General features: G+C 38.6%; 1 protein-coding gene across 1 annotated transcript in view; it reads left to right on the forward strand.

Moving 5' to 3' along the window:
• Positions 1-4243: 4243 nt before the first annotated feature.
• The window catches only part of OGFOD3 (2-oxoglutarate and iron dependent oxygenase domain containing 3), a gene marked incomplete at its 5' end in the record, with an annotated part of 35501 nt that continues 20444 nt past the window's right edge, over positions 4244-19300 (forward strand). The window contains 4 exons of the mRNA XM_010174333.1: positions 4244-4319; positions 5270-5312; positions 12307-12371; positions 12964-13020. Coding sequence (XP_010172635.1) covers positions 4244-4319; positions 5270-5312; positions 12307-12371; positions 12964-13020 — 241 coding nt within the window. The remainder of the gene's footprint in view (positions 4320-5269; positions 5313-12306; positions 12372-12963; positions 13021-19300) is intronic.

The following is a 19300-nucleotide window of genomic DNA, read 5'->3' on the forward strand; positions in this document are numbered from 1 at the left end:
CTTTCCCTCATCTCTAAGACAATTTTCTTTGCCTTTCAAGCATTAAGGAGACCTTTTCAATGGCAGAAGGAATTCATTCCCCTTTTCTTGTCTGTATTAGCCAAGAGAACTTCCTTTTTCTGTGTTCAGCTTTCTCCCAAACTCCTTAAAATCTCATTTTTCTATCAGCCTGTTGCCTCAGCCTTTTAAAATCCTGTTTTGTAACAGGACTATAAAAAAAGTGTACTCCCAATATCCAAACTTGTGCTTCATAAAATTATTGACATCTTTATACCCCCAGAATGTTTGGTACAGTGTGGAGTATGTGTTATGTGATCTGTGATTACTGATTATTGTTCTGTACATCTTTCGGTGGATCTTATGGTTACTAACTAAATGTTTGGTAAGTTTGTTTTTCAGTTCTGTGAATCCAAATTAGTTTCTCTTTGGCTATTTTTTTACATGCATCTGAGTTTAAAATAGGGTGCTGGAAGCTGTTACTGCCTCAGCCATCTGTCTCACTCTTTGGGTGAGTATTTGCTGGCCTGGAGGCAGAGATATCTCATCCCTGTCAATTGGCTTCTGAGATGCTCTTCAGCCTTGCATTCAGAAGTGAATAACTGATTTTAATCTGCCACTGCTGAATGTATGATGGAGCCTTTAAGGCACAGCAACGTAAAATATGTATGTTTTTGTTAGGGCAGACAAGACTTAGTTTGCAGTGTTTGCTGGCTACTACAGAACTTGCTTTTCAGAACTGCTAGGTTATATGCTCCAAAGGAATACAGCATTTCCAGTGCTCTGAATTTTTATTGCAAGATCTGCAATGTTTAACTTGCAAATTGTTGGCCCCTGGAATTGAGATTGAAAAATGCAAGAATTTCCACAAAAACTGTGCCTAGCCTTTCTGGTTGGAGAGGAGATATCTACAGTGTCCCTGAAACATGGCACAGAAGCTTCCCCCTCTCCACTCCCTCCTCTCTCAACTTTGTAACTTAGAACAAACAACTTTCTGCCTATAAAGCCCTTGTGGGTTTATGTTGATTTGAATTCTCCACCTTTGGGGCTGGTACTGTGTTGGAAAAAGTGTTGTTCTTTAACATGCAAAGCACCTTTGGGTTGCTGCCAGAATTTTTAATTTTTTGGTGCCTTTTTTATATGAAGACACTACAGTTTCTGATGGATGGTATAGTTTGATTCTGCTCATTTCTTTAGCTTACAGGGTCAAGAGGAGAAAAGTGAGCTGGAGGAGCAATAGTCCTGGTTCATTCTTGTAACAGTGCTTAGGTTCTGTGCTGGCATTGATAAACAGATGCTTAAGAATGTAATCTCTAGCATTATTTTAGACTGCTAGTTTCCTAGGTCAGCTTCAAATAACTTAGTGTGCACTCCCTGGAATCTGAATCTCGAGCTGACTTCAGTGAATTGTTCCTGTGTAGTCCAAAAACACAATGAATTATCTGGGTTGTAATCCAGTTGATTTCCTGACCTTGATTTGTGTTTAAACAATCTGCTTGGTGTGGGTGCCTTTGACTTCAGTTTAAACATGTGTCATATCAGGAATTTTTCTTTTCCCAAGCAAGGGAACAGTGTGTATAATTTGGTATGTTGCTGTCAGTGTTCAGCCTATTCACCCACAAATCCTTTCTCATTGCTCCTCTCTTCTTGAAATGCTGGTGTAATTGGAGGGCTTTGCAGTGCACACAAGACATAGCCAGGGTATATCCAGTAAGATGGAGTGGAATTTCCTACAAAGCACTTGTGCTATGGCAAAATTTCTCTTTCTCTCAGTCTGTTGTCATTGTTATCAGTTGCTTTTGATCAGAGCAGACTGATGCTTTTGACTTACATAGGTGAATTGATTGATTTCTTTCCAGGAGATTTTCCCCCTCCTTTTCTTGTGTTCTGATGAGCTAATAATCCTTGAAGAGGAGCTCAGTTCAGCAACAGTAAGTGTATTGACAGATGTCAGAAAATACACTCATCCCAACTTTTCTGTGGCTTTACATCTATATATGGATCTTCCCCAGTAAAGTGCCACGTGTGACATCCCAAGGTCTCTGGTGGCTCAGAATTGATCTTACTTGTTCTGAAGACTGTTGTGGACCAGACTTCCAATCTCATAAGAACTTTCATATATTCTTCAACTAGAACTCTTACTGCTGACTTTTTTCCATGACCTTTTAAAATTTAATGTTAGATTTCTTAGCAATGAATTTTAAGAGACTTTTATCATGTCCAAGCTGTGTGCTTCAAGACACTTTTGTGCAAAGTCTTACACAAAAAGTTGCCCTTCAAGGTATATTTGTGTAGACACCTGATATGGAATGTTATTTGTTTCCTTTTTGACTCATGTGTTGGGGGAGAGGGGGAGGCTGAGCAAATCTGAAATATGCTGTTTTTATTCACCTGGCAGTATGGTTGGAACACTCAAGTTCACTGCTTTTTTATGTTACTATTGCTTGTCCAGTGACTTCCAGTGGACAAATACAATTGTTCTCAGTGCTCAGCTACAGGAATCTCTGTTAATAAATTGCATGATTTAGGGTTGAATACAGAAACATGAGTTAAATACAGTTCTCTGTGTTTATACATGAACTAGCATGTATTGATTCTACATAAAGTTCCTATACCTATTCAGGAATGATTGTTACTAGTAGTATCTTCTTCATGGCTTGAACTGTTTGTGTTCTAACCAATGTTTTCCATTTTTCTTTTGTCAAGTAGAGATTTCATTCCTGTGCGAGTGGCATTTCTCTTTTCTGTCATTAGCATGGTGGTGCTCTGGTGTTACGTCCACTGCATCTGCATCCAAGTGTGTTGTTGTCTTCTGCATCTCATTTTTCTTCAGGACAATTGAGTTTCTTTATCCTGTTGAGACTGGCTTTGGGACAGAACTCTTTTCATGTTGTGTGTTGTACCCAAGAGTGGTGTGTACTGGACCTTAGAGTTGAAGACTTAACCTGGACTGTAACAGAAAACATTTTGTATATGGACACATGATATTAAGGGGGTTTAGTTGCTAGAGATCTCAGCTGATTTTTTTTTTTTTGAACTGTCAGCCTGAGATGGAAGGATCCATGTGGCACTGCTGAGCTTTCCAGTTCTTGCCCTGACTATCTGAAGGCTAGAATAGAGTGAGTAAGATTAAATCATTTAAGATCAAATTCCTTTCAGAGAGCAGTTATATAAACAGGAACTTTTGTTTTCTCTAATGCACTTGGGAAGAAGAATCACAGAATGTCAGGGATTGGAAAGGACCTTGAAAGATCATCCAGTCCAATCCCCCTGCCAGAGCAGGAACCTCAATGAGATCACACAGGAAGGCGTCCAGGTGGGTCTTGAATGTCTCCAGAGAAGGAGACTCCACACCCTCCCTGGGCAGCCTGTCCCAGGGCTCTGGCACCCTCACTGGAAAGAAGTTCCTTCTGAAGTTTAAGCAGAACCTCCTGTGTTCCAGCTCACACCCACTGCCCCTTGTCCTACCATTGGGCATCACTGAGAAGAGCCTGGGTCCATCCTCCTGACATTCGCCCTTAAAGAAGAATCACTGGATCTGTCTGTCTTGCTGCATGTACATTGAGATACAGATGCATCTCTTGATACTGCCTAATTAAACAAAGGCCATCTTATCTAGCTTGAAGTGGTAGATGTGCAAAGGACTGTCAGTTTTATTCCTAAAGCTTGTAATGACTTGTAACAAATTTAAAGTTTGGAATAATTATTTTCAGATCAACAAGAAAAGTAGTTTGTTTTTAAAGGCATGGTATTGGTGTGTATTTTGCTTCACCTAAAACACTGGAGGCTCTGGGTCATGTGTGACAGCCACATCTCCAGCGGCTGTGCTACTTTGTGGGTTGAGATTCATTCCTTTTACATCAGCTCCATTGTGTTGAAGTGCATTACAGACATAGCAGGAAATAACTTGTCAGCTTAGATGGTGTAATTCACCTGAATTACAGGTGAATACAGGTGAACTGGCCATAGCAGGCAAAGTGGTGTAGGTTAGGTGAGCTCTGGGGACTTGAATCTGTGCAGAAGCTACAGTGACATTGGCTGGCTTGTTTGCTTTCTGATTGCAGTGCAAAACACATCAAAATGGAGATGTAACTTTCTTGTAGTTTAAGTGATCTAAAAATTCAGAGATTGTTAATACACCTTCTGAATGCTGTGAATCTGAGAGTAGGAGAATAAAAATAGTAGATATTTGTTTTGAATCTTTTTTTAAATATGATCTTTTTTTCTCTTCCCCTTTGTGTTCCAGGGTGCACTCCTAGAAAGTGTGGAAGAGGTGTGACTGATGCAGTGATCACAAGGGAAGAAGCTGAAAGAATCCGTAGGTAATTTTTCTTTTAGCTCTTAACTTCTGAGCACTGACTTTAATGACAGTGTGCAAGTGCTTAAGGTGTAGCACAAAGCTCATTAGCTGAAGGAGGATGGCTTAAACTGGTTAAAACACTAAACTTTTTTTAAAAGCCATTTTGCTTTTTTTGCTGTAGTGAAGGCAGTTCTCTTTCATAGAGAATCTGCCTAGCTCTGTGGAGCAGGAGTGTTGTAGAGAAAAAAAGAAAATTAATAAGTTTTGAAGGATTTTCACTTGGCCTTTTGTTCCATTGGCCTTTAAAACCAGAACAAAACAGCATAAGCTTCCTTTCAGCTGAGTCTTTTTCTGGGTAATTATAAGCTACTGCTGACCCTTTAGTCCTCTATGAACATTAAGTGGTGAGTTTAAATGAAATAGCAGGGGACACTGTCAAATTAGGCAGTTAGAAAAGTTATCATTGGCTTTCTGATTTGCACTTGATAATGATGTAAGTGAGGCATGTCACTGTCCTGCTGGAAGCGATGTGCAGCTGGTAGAAGTGCTTTGTTCGCTCCTCAGGCTGCCCCTCTGATTTCAAATTCAGCTGGGCCTCTGATTTTGATAGAGTGTTTCTGCATTGTACAGGTTTATTTACACTGCCCCAAAGAATAAAGATCTGGATTTTTTTGTTTAATCTTTGTTAGAATGTATTTGAAAGATAATCTTTTTTTTTGGAGGGGGGAGGGTGTTTTGGGGGTTTATGGAAGGAGGCTACAAGCTCAGAAATGATCTGCAACATAGATACTTTATTTTCATGACAGGCTGCATATTCACTTTCAAATAAATGGCAGCTTCTCTTCTCGGCTCAAGTGGGTTACATCTGATGCATCAAACACTTACTGAAGAGTTACATGTTGTAAATAATGACATTAAAGGACAAAGTAATCAGACTTCAGTTCTCATCTGAGGTTATTGTTTTGCCTGCAGAATAGCAGAGAGGGGACTGTCCTTGGGAGGATCTGATGGAGGGGTGAGCAGTGTCCTGTTACTTTTTACATTCTTTTACTGCCAAGGCAAGATTATAAATGCATTTTTGGGGCTAAAGGAGAGGAAACTGAACGGAAGGAAAAATTCTCAGACTTGGAAAAAAATTTGTGAAAGTTATTTTATCTCCCATTAATACTTCTGCTAGCAGTATAATTTGTGACTTCTGCAATACAGTTGACGCTTCCTATCTAGCACGTGTTTTGAATTGATTTTGCCTTCACCATCTAGAAACAGTTAGAGTAGCAGAACTGCACAAGTTTGACTTCTATAACTAAATTACAGTGGTTCACAGTGCCGTGTAAAGATTGGTTTTGTGTAGTGACAAAAAAATCAATTTAATGTCTTAAGTAGACCTTTAAATAATCTTTAAAAATCCAAACCCACTTCTCTTTAACAACCACATTTATTTTAATTTCTTTCTCCCTGTCTTTGATCTCAGGATGTTTTTGTGTATGAACAGAAACTGTTTATTGAGTATTTGTAAACAAAACCAATTCTCTAGGCCTCTGTTGAATTAGGGCATATATTAGCAGAAATGGAGAAAAGTTTCAATGAAAAAAACAAAACAAAACTTTATTGTCCTTGTGATTGCTGAGAAAGATCTGCAAAAATATAACCTTAGAAACTTAAGCAGGGCTGCCCATCTGAATCAGTATATTTAAAAGTGTGATAGTTTCACTGGGGTAGCCCTTGGCCAGCAGCCAACACAGCCATTCACCCACTGCCCCCCCACCCCCAGGGGATAGGGGAGAGGATTGGGGGGGCAAGGATAAGGAGACTTGTAGATTGAGATAAGAACAGTTTAATAATAGAGAGAAAATTTAAAATAATACTAATATTAAAATAGTAGTGATAACGATAACAGTAATAAAATATGCAAATGAGTGACACCCAGTGCCATTGCTCACCCCCCCACTGACCGAGCCCGGCCCGTTCCCAGATCACGATCCTGGAGGAGCCACAATCCTGAACCGAAACCGCAATCCCGGGAGAGCCAGAGCCCGAGCGAAAGCCAGAGAGAGCAAGAGAGGAAGAGCCCCTCATGAATCTCCTGCCCATGGGGGACAGGGAATGGAACAGCCCCTTGGCAGAGCCCAACGCCCATGGAGCTGATCCACTGCAATATTCCTCACCCCCTGAGATCTTGCGCTTGCAGACGGACAAACACAAAGTCCTTCAGTGCCAGGGACACAAATGCAACATGGGGATGTTCTCAGTGTCTCTCTCATAACAAATCCCAGGCTGAAAAGCAAAACGCAGCACTATTCTAGGTACTGAAAAGGAAACCCAGCTCTTGTCCTAGCTAAAAACCAGGACAGAAAGATTTAACATTCTCTGCTCAGTTCTGTCAGGATCCCTTGGATTTTTTTCAGTTCTGTGGTTCCACAATTTGCCACTTTGCCCTGATTACTGTGCCTGTTGGGACCTCTGGTTTAACTCCTGTAATCAGTGCTGTCAAGTGGGTTTCCTATCCTGTTCTTCCAGGACCTATATGTGGTTTTTCATTAGACTTCCACAAAGAGGGATTAGAAAGGCAGTGCATAATACAGACAGCTTCATGGATTTGGACCACAGAAAGCTGATGTCCAGCTGGGTGTCCAGGAATTGGGGAAAATGAGATGGAGAAAGCTTGGAAATGACAGGAGGGGAGGTGAACTTGCTGCCTAGTGCACAGAGCTGGGCAGGGGACCTGAGCTGGCTCACTTGAATAACAAGCCAGAGTGTCAGACAAATATAAATCCATCATCTCCATAATTTTTCGAATCATCATTGTGAGGTTTTTTTCTTTTAAAGGGGAGGGAAATAGGCGGGGAAAAGAAGATTCTATTGCTGCAATAAAATAAGTCTGTTACCAAATCTGATGTCCATTGAGAGGTCTGGGCTCTGATCCAAGCCTTCTCATGTTTCTCATAATCTGTAAATGTGAGAAGCTCTTGCATGTTGTTACTCCTTGGGGAAAGGTGCAGGAAGAAAGCTGTGTTGTATTGCATTGAGGCCTTATCCAAAATAGTGGATTAACACTGAAAGATGCTAAAACCAAAAGCTGACCAGTGTTTCTAGGAAAACATGTTTAGGAGAAGCCTTTAAATACAGTCTCTTTACCTATTTTTTTTATGCCTCTTTCTCCCCTATCCTGCTGTTTTCCTCTTTCTTTTTTGATGTGTGTGCTTGTATTCCCTGTGTCTTGGAGTGTCTATTTTTTCCCTATAGTGTTATCTTGGCTCACAAATGTCATTAAATACTGATGGATGTGTGCTGATAATGTATAGATGAAACTGTCTTTCTTGATTTAAGCCTTTTGTCTTTTCAAATCTCTTACTTATGTAGTATATAAAACGATTCAGGTCTTACTTCATCTAGCTGCATTGCCTGTGTGCCTCTCAGGCTTCAAGCCTGTTGGATTAGGTCTGGCTTTAGAGTGTTTGGTTAATTCTGTCCAATTATGTCTGTTCTAAGACTAATTTATTCCTTAAAAATTCCTTAAATAACTTCTTGTTTCTGTTGAATTCTTTTTAATTCTTTCTTAGCCAATTTGATCTCTCCACTATTCCAAATAAAACTTCTTCAGTTTTCTACTGGAGTGCAGACTGCATTTTCATGCTCTCTAATTTCCTCTTAACACCTTCTTAAGCAAGATGTCTGATTTCTTTTTTTTTTTTTTTTGTCTGTCATACTACTTATAGTTTGAATTCACAGAAATGGATTTGTGTCTGTGTCTGGATATAATTTAATAATGTAAAGACCTAAACTTGCAGTTTGTGACTGTCAATTCTCTTGTCTCTTTGCCCTTTCTGCTTCCTTCAAGGACTGAAGTATAGCACAAAAACTTGTTTCCCTTTTCATCCTTTTGTGTTGAGAAAGTCTTGGCAAACATTTGAATTATTGAAATCTCCCAGGACTCATGCCCCAGCTGTCATGCTGAGCTTTCTTACCTTCCTTTGCAGTTTTTCCTAGATTTATTTTTATTTACACAAGCACACAGTGAGGCCAGAAGATGCCATTGTAACCTTCTAGTCTAACTTTCAACAGAATCCAAACAGGAGCATCTTCTCCACCAGTATGCTGCTTTGCCTTGTACGTCTCTGTCTCTGAAATAGTTTTATACTCTGCTCCTTATTCACAGAATGTGAATTGCATTAATTCTCTTGATGTTTGCCTCAGCTTAGGTTTTTTCTTTATAAAGATAATGACACTTCTCTTTCTTCTTTCTTGCATACTACTTCTGCTTGCGTTACTACTTTAGTCATGACTCATTCATTCACATCTTTGTAGGTGCTGCTCTCACAACATCTCTCGAATGTAAATAAAATGACTCATTTACTATTTAGAAGACCCAGAAAAGAAATCCCTTGGTGCAGCCTATTTCCTGTGTTGCAGAAAATCTGACAGGAGTAACCACCTGGACCCCCTTTTTGCAGGGGAAAATTAAATTTCTCAGTCACTGGGAGAAACAAACAACCTATGTAGCTGTGATACCAAACAAGGGTTTCTGATGTGGACCCACGAACCTGTGCACAGAACAGTGGTTCTGCAGACCATATCCCTCCTTATTCTGCTTTCAGCCCTCCCATACAAACTCTGAAGTCCTCAAAATGCTGTCAGCTCTGTGTTTTCTAGGGAGAAGATAAAGCCTCTGCATACTACTTGTCCTAACTCATACCTCTACTACAGGACACAGTTTTCTTCCTTCCTAATTAGCCTCCTGATAGCACTTAGGCAACACATACTTGTCAGGAGTGAAGGACATACTTGGCAGTGTGTCTTTCACTTTACTTACAGCTGTCTGTTGGTGTGATTATCCAGACTTAACTCTAGGAAGCTGGAGAGGAACTGGTTGTGTCTAATCTATATCCAGTATAAACTTGTACTGGACTCTATAGCCAAATATGGCCTTTTAATTTCCACAACAATAAAGTGTACCTCCAGCAATCTGGATGATGTACATCGGTTATGCTTGTGTCTCATAATTAATCATTGTAACTTTTAAGAGGCATTACCCTAAGAACCCTAGGTAACCCTTGTCCATCTGCTCTCAAGATTCAAGAAGGGAAGGATATTTAAAGGTGGTATTATTTTGAGAGTCTGTCTAAGACTGCTTGCAGTGACAGCAGGTCAGATGCTGCCCAGGAATTGGTGGCGATGTAGAACCTTCATTGCTCTTCCCTCTGCTCAGCTGGAGTGTGTGAGTGTTCCCACAGAAGGAGTGAGGAAGGCTTTGAGTGCTACCTGCTCCTCTATAGACAAATAGAAGAAAGTATTTTGCATTTTTCTCTTTTGGGCAATGTGTCTGCTGTTTCCTTTAAAAGCATCCTTAAAACTTTTAAAGAGTGGAGGAATTGCTGTAAAAGTCAATATATATTTAGTGGCTGGCAATCTCTTAGTGAGGATCAAAGGCAGGGCCTGTCATGCTTTGCAAGACATGGAAATTGATCCTTTTTGCCATATGCTGAGAAGTGGTGGTTACTTCCATTTTTGTTTTGAATCCTTTTAGCAGTGAGAGAGTGGAGAATGTGGGACTAACAATACAAGGGTCAAAATAACTTATATTTGTGCTTTATTTTATTTTTTTTTTTTTAAAGGAAGTTCAATTTCCTTTCTACAGAAGTTCTATAAACTGGGGTAGTTCTGTTAAACAATCTCTTGGAAATAAGTGTGTGGGTATGTGTGTTTGCAATGTTCCTGCCATCTTTAGATAAACTTTGTAGAGTTTTTAGCCTGGGAACACTGACTTGAATTGCAGGCTGACCCTTGATCAGATAGCTGAACCTGAAGTAGTGGTGTTGACACAGGCTCCCATCAAGGTATTCTCAGTGCAGGAAATGATGCTAAAAATGTTTAATATTCTGAAATGGCAGAGACCAAAATAAATGTGTTTCATTTTCAAAGGTAGTTGTTAAACAAATAGCTCTTGTGCTCATGTGTAATCAAGTCCCCATCTATGTTTGGCATTCGGTTGTTTTCCCCTGTCTGAAAGAACCTTGAAGAATATTCTTTCTTTTTCAGATTTCCTTTTCAGTCTTCATCTGGCTTTTCTAGGCTTTATATTGTAGCTATTATCTTTTCAGCTATGAATACCTACCATTTTTGGGGGTGTCTTTTATTGATTCATTTAGTTATTTTTGGATCTTCCCAAATGTAATCATCTGGAGCTTGAAGAGTGAGAAGAAATGTATATGTTTGGAAAGCATGTTGAAAGTATTTGAAAGGCAATTTGTTTTTAAATTAACTTCATCTTTTCAGATGTGTCCTGCTACTTCTCCTTATAATCTACTTTAACATGATTACAAGCATATTTTTGAAGCTACACAGGAGCAGTTTTACTGCTTCTAGCTCTAGCTTAGATTATTGTACAGAACCAGAAACCAATGAATGAAAATATTTTGCTTCTGAAGCTTGAGTAAAGCTTGTTACAAGAACTGCTCTTACATGACTGAGATTACTTGTTTCTATAACAGTCCTCTGAGGCTTTTAGACAACTGTGGGAAGGGAAGGTCTGAAAAGCTCATGCTATGTCCACTTGAATAGCTCATTACAATATATATCTTTAAAGGGGTAAATAAAATTATTTGAGTATGTTTATTAAAAGAAGGTTGTTACTATCTCCTCTTAAAAAGAGACTTTAGTGAGGTTCTCATGATTCAGCTGTGAAGCTCAGAGTAATTACTCTGAGCCTACAGCAGTTTTCTTTTGCTGAGAGACTCATGGGTGGCTTCCTCCAACATGATCCAGGGCAGGAGGGAGAAAAGTGCTTTGAGACTAGGGGTGAATGTGAAGCTGTATTGCTGGCCTGGCACTGCAGCTCTGACACGCCTGTGGACTGATCATTTCCTGCTGCTCTTTCACCAGCCTGTCTGTATTTGAGTAAAGACACAAAGTGGCTTCAAACAGTACTGTTCCAACCATGCCCAGAAATTCTTGGTGCTGGTAAGGTGGAAGTTATCATTCTTTCCATGCAGCTCACCTAGTGGTATTAATATTGTTTGGATTTTGCTAGAATAATGTGAATGGTATGTGGTGCATCAAGAAATGCCAAATTCCAAGATGAGTGCTTTTGCCCAGATACTGTATATCAAAGATGTCATTACTTTGGTGCCAGTCCAGTTAATTAACTGTTGCTACTTGATATTTTTATTATAAAAAAAGACTGCTATTAAGCAGTCGTATTTTTAAATACTGTTTAACTGATGCAAAACAAACATGTGTTTTGTGGACAGCAAGGGACATACAGAAGTGTACTTTATTCAATTTAGAGAAATAATTTAGAGTCCGGAGAGTTAGCTCTCTATCCTGGCAAATGTGAATACTAATCTTCTTAGCTTGGTCTGGAGCGCAGCAGAAGTGTTTGGCTTGAATTGGATGAAGAAATGAATTGAATTTTCATATGTAAAACTTTTTACTCTCTGTTTTTCTTTTACAGTGGTTTAGAAATTGAGGAAAAGAAAGTTTGGCTGTAGTAAGCCTTAGAATTATAATTGTTCTTTTAAATATACTTTTATGTCCATATTAAATATGAAAAGTATACAGGAACTCTTGGTGAAAGAGAAGTTTTAATAACAAATGTTGGGCAAGGTAAATATTAGTGCTGCTATTTGAGTGCTTCACAAATACTGGAAAATTAGTCATCTTTGTGTGGAAGGGCAATGTCTTCAAGAAGAGATCTGGAAAAAACAGTGTCTTACCCTTAGCCCTTGGAGAAAGACTCTGGCAATTCTGTATGTCAGATTTGAATCTCAGGAGTAGCAGTCCTAGGCTTTTTTTCATAGTACCTGGATATTTTGTGCATCTATATAGCAAACTGAGGGAGGTTTGTAGTTGTAAGCATTAATATTGTGAAACCAAATGCTAGAAACGAATATTTTTACTTGGGAGGCTGTAGAAAGTGAGTGCCAACTTGGGACAGTTATTAAATGTCACAGTTAAATAATGATAAAACCTTTTCATGCTCATTTTTCCTACTTTTTTGTTTCTTTTCCCAGGCATCGATTTTGGACTTGCACTCTGGAGCACTTTCACTGGGGAAGCATTTTGTTAATCTGTACAGGTAAAACGGGACCGTGGCTTGCTGCCTGTCTTGTTACCCTCCACCTTCAGTGCTCATTGCCTTTCCAAATGACTCAAGCCCTGTGGGCTGGGGTTAGTAATGACAAACTGTAGAAGGTGCTTAGATTCACCACAGTTTCCATGACCTGTTAAAGAGCTTTTGTGGCATGAAAACTGATCTTCTGTTGAACTGGGCTCTTTGAAAGCTACCATTACCTCTATTTGGACTGTTCTTCTTGTACCAGTAAATAATATTTTTTCAGTTATAGTCCAGTTTGTCAGCAGTGGAAGAAATCAAGTAGTCTGAACTCTTAAAAATCCACATGCTTATGCCATGATGTGGGAAGGGACTTTTTTTGTCTGGGGAATTCCACTATCAATTGCTGCATCTTGATCCTTTATTCATTTAACATTTAATCTTTTAGTAATGCTTTTGGAACGTCATGCTCAAAAGCACTTGTAGGATTGTTTTGTGTTGTGTTTTCACTTTTTGATTGTGGGTAAAGCACAGATAGGGGTGAGAATGCATCTTGGTGTTACTTGGGCAATCTGATTTGGCAACTCTTGTTTTAGACTGTTGTTTAATTTTTCAGGTACTTTGGGGACAAAATTCGAGACATCTTCACAGAAGAGGATTTTGCATTATATCGGTAAAGATTTTCAGTAACTGCTGAACTAATCACAAAACATAACTTTTTTTTGTAGAATGTGGATTTGGAGGGGATGTCCTTAGGGTTCAGATATACAATTGATTTTGCAGCTCAAATAGTAATCTCTGTGAGAATTAAGATGCATTGAGGAAAAGAAGTAAAAGGACCTTTTGGTCACTTCCTGATAAGTTCAAAACAGTGTATGTTATTTAGGTGCATTACCAGTGTCAGGACAGTACTGATGGTGTAAATTTAATCAGAATGATGGCAGCACTACACATTTCCCTTTCTGTGTAAAGGGCTGATGCCAGCCCTGCAAGTAAGGAGAGCTGCTTCACCTGAGTTCTGTGGTTATTTGCTGGAACGTTATAGCTGGGATGTAAAATCCTTCAGCATTAACTCTTTATTTGACACATGTTATCCAAGAGGTGTTGTGTTAGATGAAAAAGACAATCCTGTACTATTACTACATTATGAACTTGTGTTTTTTTTGGGTGAAGTGTAGTAAAACACTAAGTGGTAAAGCTGGAAGTAGAAGGACTTCAAATTACTAATGTTCTGGCTAGAGAAGCAGAGCATACTTTCCCCCTAAGAAGCCAGAATATGAAATAGTGCTATAATGTAATAGCTTTGGCATCTGATGCTTTTAGCTTTCCTGTAGACCTGCTCATCTACTTAACGAAGACACCAAATATAACAAGTTTCATGTGTCTCTGAAGGTGTGTGGCCAAAGTTTAGGAACAAGCATTCTTTGTTGACTAGACATGGTAAATCTTTAGTTATGCATTTCAATTGCTTTCTCATAATTTAAAATGTACCTGGCTTGAACATTTTAACTCTTTTTTGTCTTGCCTTTGTGAAGGAATATGACCTCCCTCTAGTGGTAGAAGTAGTATTAAGTAGCCAAATAGGTTTATTAGTTTTATTACTATACTAATATTATTTGTATTAATATATTAACCACTTAAAACTTATTTCTATTCAACAACTATTTTTAGATACTGTTGTCTTTATAAATGAACTTCTTTAACATGTGTTTACTTCTGCCCCCAAAATAACAAAATTGAGATGCTTCCTCAGTTATTATTGAACTTTGATTGTGTAGAAGAATTATATAGTTTCTACCTCACCAAGGTAGTGGAGAATAATTTGAAAATAGTCTTTGTATTGCCTTGCATTCTGTAGAACATCAAAGAATCTGTAGAAATACCATGACTGTATGGAGGGATTGTCTTACTAAAGAATATTTCTGTTTCATAGAAACATTCAGTTTTTCAATAATTCTTATGAATTTCTGTTCCTTACACTGTGAGATGAGACAACTGCTAGGTAATATCAATTTTCTCTTGGTATTTCATTCCAGTGTGGGGGATGTTTCAGTCTGCTGGATATGAATTTAATACAAAACATATCATTAAATGCCTCTATTCCTATTAATGGCAGTGCTTTAACATGGACTGCAGTACCTTATGTCCTTAATGAATGATTTTATGCTATTCTTGGGAGCATTTATCTTTATTCCTTTCACTTAACTACTGAGGTCAGTTTAAAAATACACTCTTGAGAGAAATAACTAAATGTAATTCATGTCTAAGTATTACTTGATTGCAACAATAACAAATCTGAGTAGGCATTCTGAGCCAGGAGCCTGGTTTGTGAGCTGTCTCTGTCAAAGTTATGTTGCTTCAGAATCAGTTATGGTTTCTAGGCTGATGCTTTAACCACCATCTGCCAAGCATATTACAGCAATTCTTCCTTTCACATAATAGCATCTTTATCCAGAAGAGAGACCTTTTAAATCTGCATGCTTGCTTTAAGGGTTGTGACTTCAGTAGAAAATGACACTAAGAAAGATTTATTCCAAAATCTTACAACTTAATAAGGTAGAGACCTAGAAAGAGCAGAGGAAAAGCTGATATTTTGCTTTCTGCCTATATTTGATCTGCATGTGTGATTTCTGTTAAAACTTTCTGGCTGTAGAAGAGCATTGCTTTGCTTCTGCTGCCTTTGGTGCTTGTCACTGGGAACATTGCAGAGATGCTGACAAGTGGGCTAGAGAAGTTGTGTAGTTTTGCAAAGCTTTGAGTGTTCCTGTCACTGTATTTGAATCACACTTTGCAGTGGCTCCTAACTGTGCATTTTTTTTTTGCTTGGTCTGGCAGAGCTTGTGTCTCTCAAACTTTTTTGTGGCACTTTTAGTTGTTTCACTCAGTCCTTCGTGCTGCTGCTGATACACTAAGCTGGCAACTTTGCAATCTAGTGAACATCCTTTCACTTGAGCTGTATGTTCCTTAGACTTCTAGCTACTTAGGCTTCCCCCCCACCTCGTTCTCATCCAACTGACTCCAAATAGATTTCAGTAACTGCTTTTACAGAATGTGGTCATGTGTTCTTTTCAGGGAATTCTGTTCTGTCTTTCCCTGAGTGTGGGCTGTGCATTTTGGTATTATCCAGTGACTCAGTGCAAATGTACAAGGATTGCTGCTGACAAATTATAGGAGGGATTCATTTGTTACTTCTGTTGTTGACTGGGTGCTGTACTTGTTTGTTTATTGCTACAGCAGAGCTCTGTTCAGTGCATCTGGTCAGAGCCAGGGTACACCCTAAGCAGTTTGAATGGGTAGAATAGTTGCTGTGTTTTTGAAAATGAATACTTGCATTCTCCAGCATAAAAAAGTATTTTCCTTGTAGCTATAGTACACCAAAGCTCTCCCAACAGTTTTTGATATGTGTGGGATATGGAGGAAGAGGTGTAAAGAATGAGTGGGCCAGGATCGAGAAGGGAGGGGAAGCTCCTGCCTGAGGCTCCTGCTTCTTCTGGGTGCATATGAGAAGTGGCTGGGGGAACAATGTGGCTCTTACTGTACCAGCTCCAAGGTAGCCAGAATTTCTGGGCTCATTCATTCCTTCCTTAATAGCACCTTCTAAGGTGAAATTTGGATTATCTTGTCATGTGATTTACACATGAACTCCAACATGTTTGTCCTTATGCATTTTACCAATAGACTATATTTACGATAGGCTGTGTCTGGAATAGCAAGGAAGAAAAGAATGAAAAGAAAAACTAGCAGTCATGATACCGATAAATGTTGAAATGGCCAGGTCATTGGAAAGCAGGCTGTACAGAAGAGTTTTTATAGGCTGAAAAGTGACTTTACTATTTTTGAAAACAGCTACCTGCTGTATTTGGCAGAGAGTGGGCACAGAATGAGCTGAAGTACACAGGTGCATGTGTTCAGATACATGCTTTACAGGATTCTAGGGAACACTTCATCTCTAAAAACTCATGCCTTTGCACCTACTGCAAGGTAAACATTTGATTCCCATGTACGGTGTTTAATTTGCTCTCACAAAGAGGGGCCTGGGACACCTTATAGAGCTTGAAGCAGAGTTCATGTTTGCACTGACAAGTTTGTCAACCTGTTGATGACTTCTGCAATCAGATAAATGTGGATGAAGGGCAACCAAGATTATCACAAAGCACCCCACAAAACTTGCCTTCTGCAGCACAGTTATCCCTGCCTTTGGCACCAAACTTGTAAATGGATGTTTTTTACACCCTCTTACATCAGCTGCAAGCCAAGATCTCCTTGTCATTAGTTACAACAGCACAATGCAATGTTTTGTAGTAAGATCAGTGTTCTGCATCTTAATTCCCTCCCACTCTCTACATTAGGCATTAAGTTCTTTTATACTTTATGTGGCTTTCTTAAATTTATTTTGAACTGCAGCCACTTATATATGACAAAGTGAGAAGTCCTGGTTGTTATTCACATGCATTGAGAAACAGTCTTTCCTTGCATATTTTCCATTTCCCTCTCTAGATTAGTGGCTATGTATTTGATTTGACTGATGCCACATTATTAGAAAGTAGATATTAAACACAATCTATGTGTAGAAATAATATCTATGTGCTGGCTCAAATAGGAATTTCATGGAGTTTCTGTACTTTTTGAGCAGTATGGTACATACTCAAACAGGAAAAAGCATTTAGACACTCAAAGGTGTTGCTTTTAAGAGCTTGCTTCAGCAGATCTTTGCCATATGGGTTATTCATTCAAACATCAATGGAAATCTGCAATTTATTCATGACTGATAAGCCTTTTTTTTTTAGTTTTTCTTGTTGATTCTCTATAATTGAGCTTTTTGCACAGCATTACAGTGCAGAGATGTTGTGCATATTTATAGGCACATTTTTTTCAGTTTAATAGTTTGTATTAACTCTAAACTGCTTGAGCATTTGTTGGAGATGTATCAGATAATACTTTGTGTATCAGGACAGTATTTCATGCTTAAAAATCTAAGAGTATCCAGAGGATGTGAAGAAATCAGGAGGCTGAGGTGGCCTGTCACTCTTTGCTCTATCATGTTACCAAGGTTTCGGTTGTACCTCTTAAACTCAAGCCTCAAATTTGGGAATACCTAATTTACAGCAATATAGATTACATGTATTTTTGCCATGTGTGTACGCTGGGAAAGATGAAAAATAATCTAATCCTGAATATTTATTTTTTTGCCTCTACCTTTTCTCATGAAAAGGTCATCCTGTGAAGGGCCTTTTGTACAAGCAAAGCCTACTGGAAAGGGGTCTCTCCAGGAAGATCAGGCTCCCACAGGCATGAGAGGAAGGACCTGTAGATCCTTTCTTGATGTCAGTTTTACAAACTACCACTATGTAGCTCTCAACTCAAAACCTTGGTTCACACAGCCATGTAAATACCTGAAAATCTTGGCTCTGACTTTGTTTAATGGTTTTGATATTTCACATGTAAAGCAGCTTGAATTGACTCCTAAACCTTAGACCCCTAAAAATGTAAAGTGAGACAGGTTAAAAATTAAATCTGTATGTGTTTTTTTTAATTTTTATTTTTGGTGAGGCCCCAGATGTGAACAGAATGAGTGTTTAGGATTTTTTTTAGTACTTGTGGAAATAGTTTTTAGAGGTGACTTTTACAGGCTAACACTGTAGGTCTGATTTTAGTTCTCTCACTTCTTTTTAGTCACTGTTTTAAGTTCCCTAGAGAAATACTTGGGAAAAACTTTCTTGAAAATTATGCTGAAGTTCAGTACTACCCAGTGGAGAAATGCCTGATGCAGAAAAGATGCAAAACTACTAATGTAATTCCATGCACAACTTGAGAAGTTTATTTACTCAGAATATCTTGTTTGTGTGCTGCTTTTGAAGCACTCAGGAAGGAAGAAAAGGGAGCCTACTTCAATAGCTGAGAGTGTATTAAAATTGGGAGAAGCAAATACAAAGATTTTAAGAAACATAGAGGATTACATTTTAAAACCTCAATGTCTTAATTTAATCTCATTGCGTTATTGCATTCTTTACTGGTTTTTAAATTTCCTCAAAGTTAAATACTAGCTGCATGTGTTTACTGGTGGGATGTGCCAGTGGTATTCTTCACTCATCACAAATCCTTCTCTTTAAAAGTGTCATTGACTGACCTAAGGCTGGCAGTTCTAGATGGCCCTGCACTAGCCTGCTGTGCATAGATATCTGTCCTGAAAAATGCCTGCTGCTATATAAGCAGTTCTGTGTACTGATGCATGTGTGATTATTAGTCTTCTATTTTTATAAGTTTAAAAATTAAAATCCTGTTCTTTTCTTCCCGTCTCCCAGGAATTGCAGGTAGAAATAGGATGGTTGAATAGCCAAGGTAGAAGTAGCTTGGTTCAGTCTTTGAAAATAGTTGGGAAAGGTATCTTGCATTCACTTTTAAGGAAGATCTGGTTATGATACCAATACGTATGTTGACTGAGAACCCTGAGTTTCGTGGTGCAAGAGACTTAATTGGTTAGTTTAAAATTAGTGTAAAAACAATTGAAGGTGCTCCAGAGGCAACCCTTTGTGAAGACACAACTTTCTAGTTATCTGCTTTAGATAAGTGATATATATATGTGAAAGACTAATCTTTTCAGTAGTTAATAAACAATGAGATATGCATAGTATTTTTCAGGAAAACAGGGTGTTTACACACAGAAATCTTAAAACCTAGCCCATAGGAGAGGTATCATCTCTTTTTCTTGATATTCTGATAGTAAAAAAAAAAAAAAACCCCAACCCAAAACACTAGAGGGTTCTCTTTTTTGATGTAGTAGATCTCCTCTATTTAAGGTAAAATAAGACAGAAAGAACGGGTATATGTTCCCCATGATTTCTTAGCTAAGGAAGAAGCTCAGCTCTGAAGAAGCAGTACCAGTGAATGAAGGAGAATATAGAAGAAGCAGGAGAGAGTTGTCACTTAGCCTGCTGTGTTGTGTTATGTTCTTT

This window comes from Antrostomus carolinensis, unplaced genomic scaffold (genome assembly GCF_000700745.2).
Source record: "Antrostomus carolinensis isolate BGI_N321 unplaced genomic scaffold, ASM70074v2 scaffold19570, whole genome shotgun sequence".
Classification (NCBI taxonomy): domain Eukaryota; kingdom Metazoa; phylum Chordata; class Aves; order Caprimulgiformes; family Caprimulgidae; genus Antrostomus; species Antrostomus carolinensis.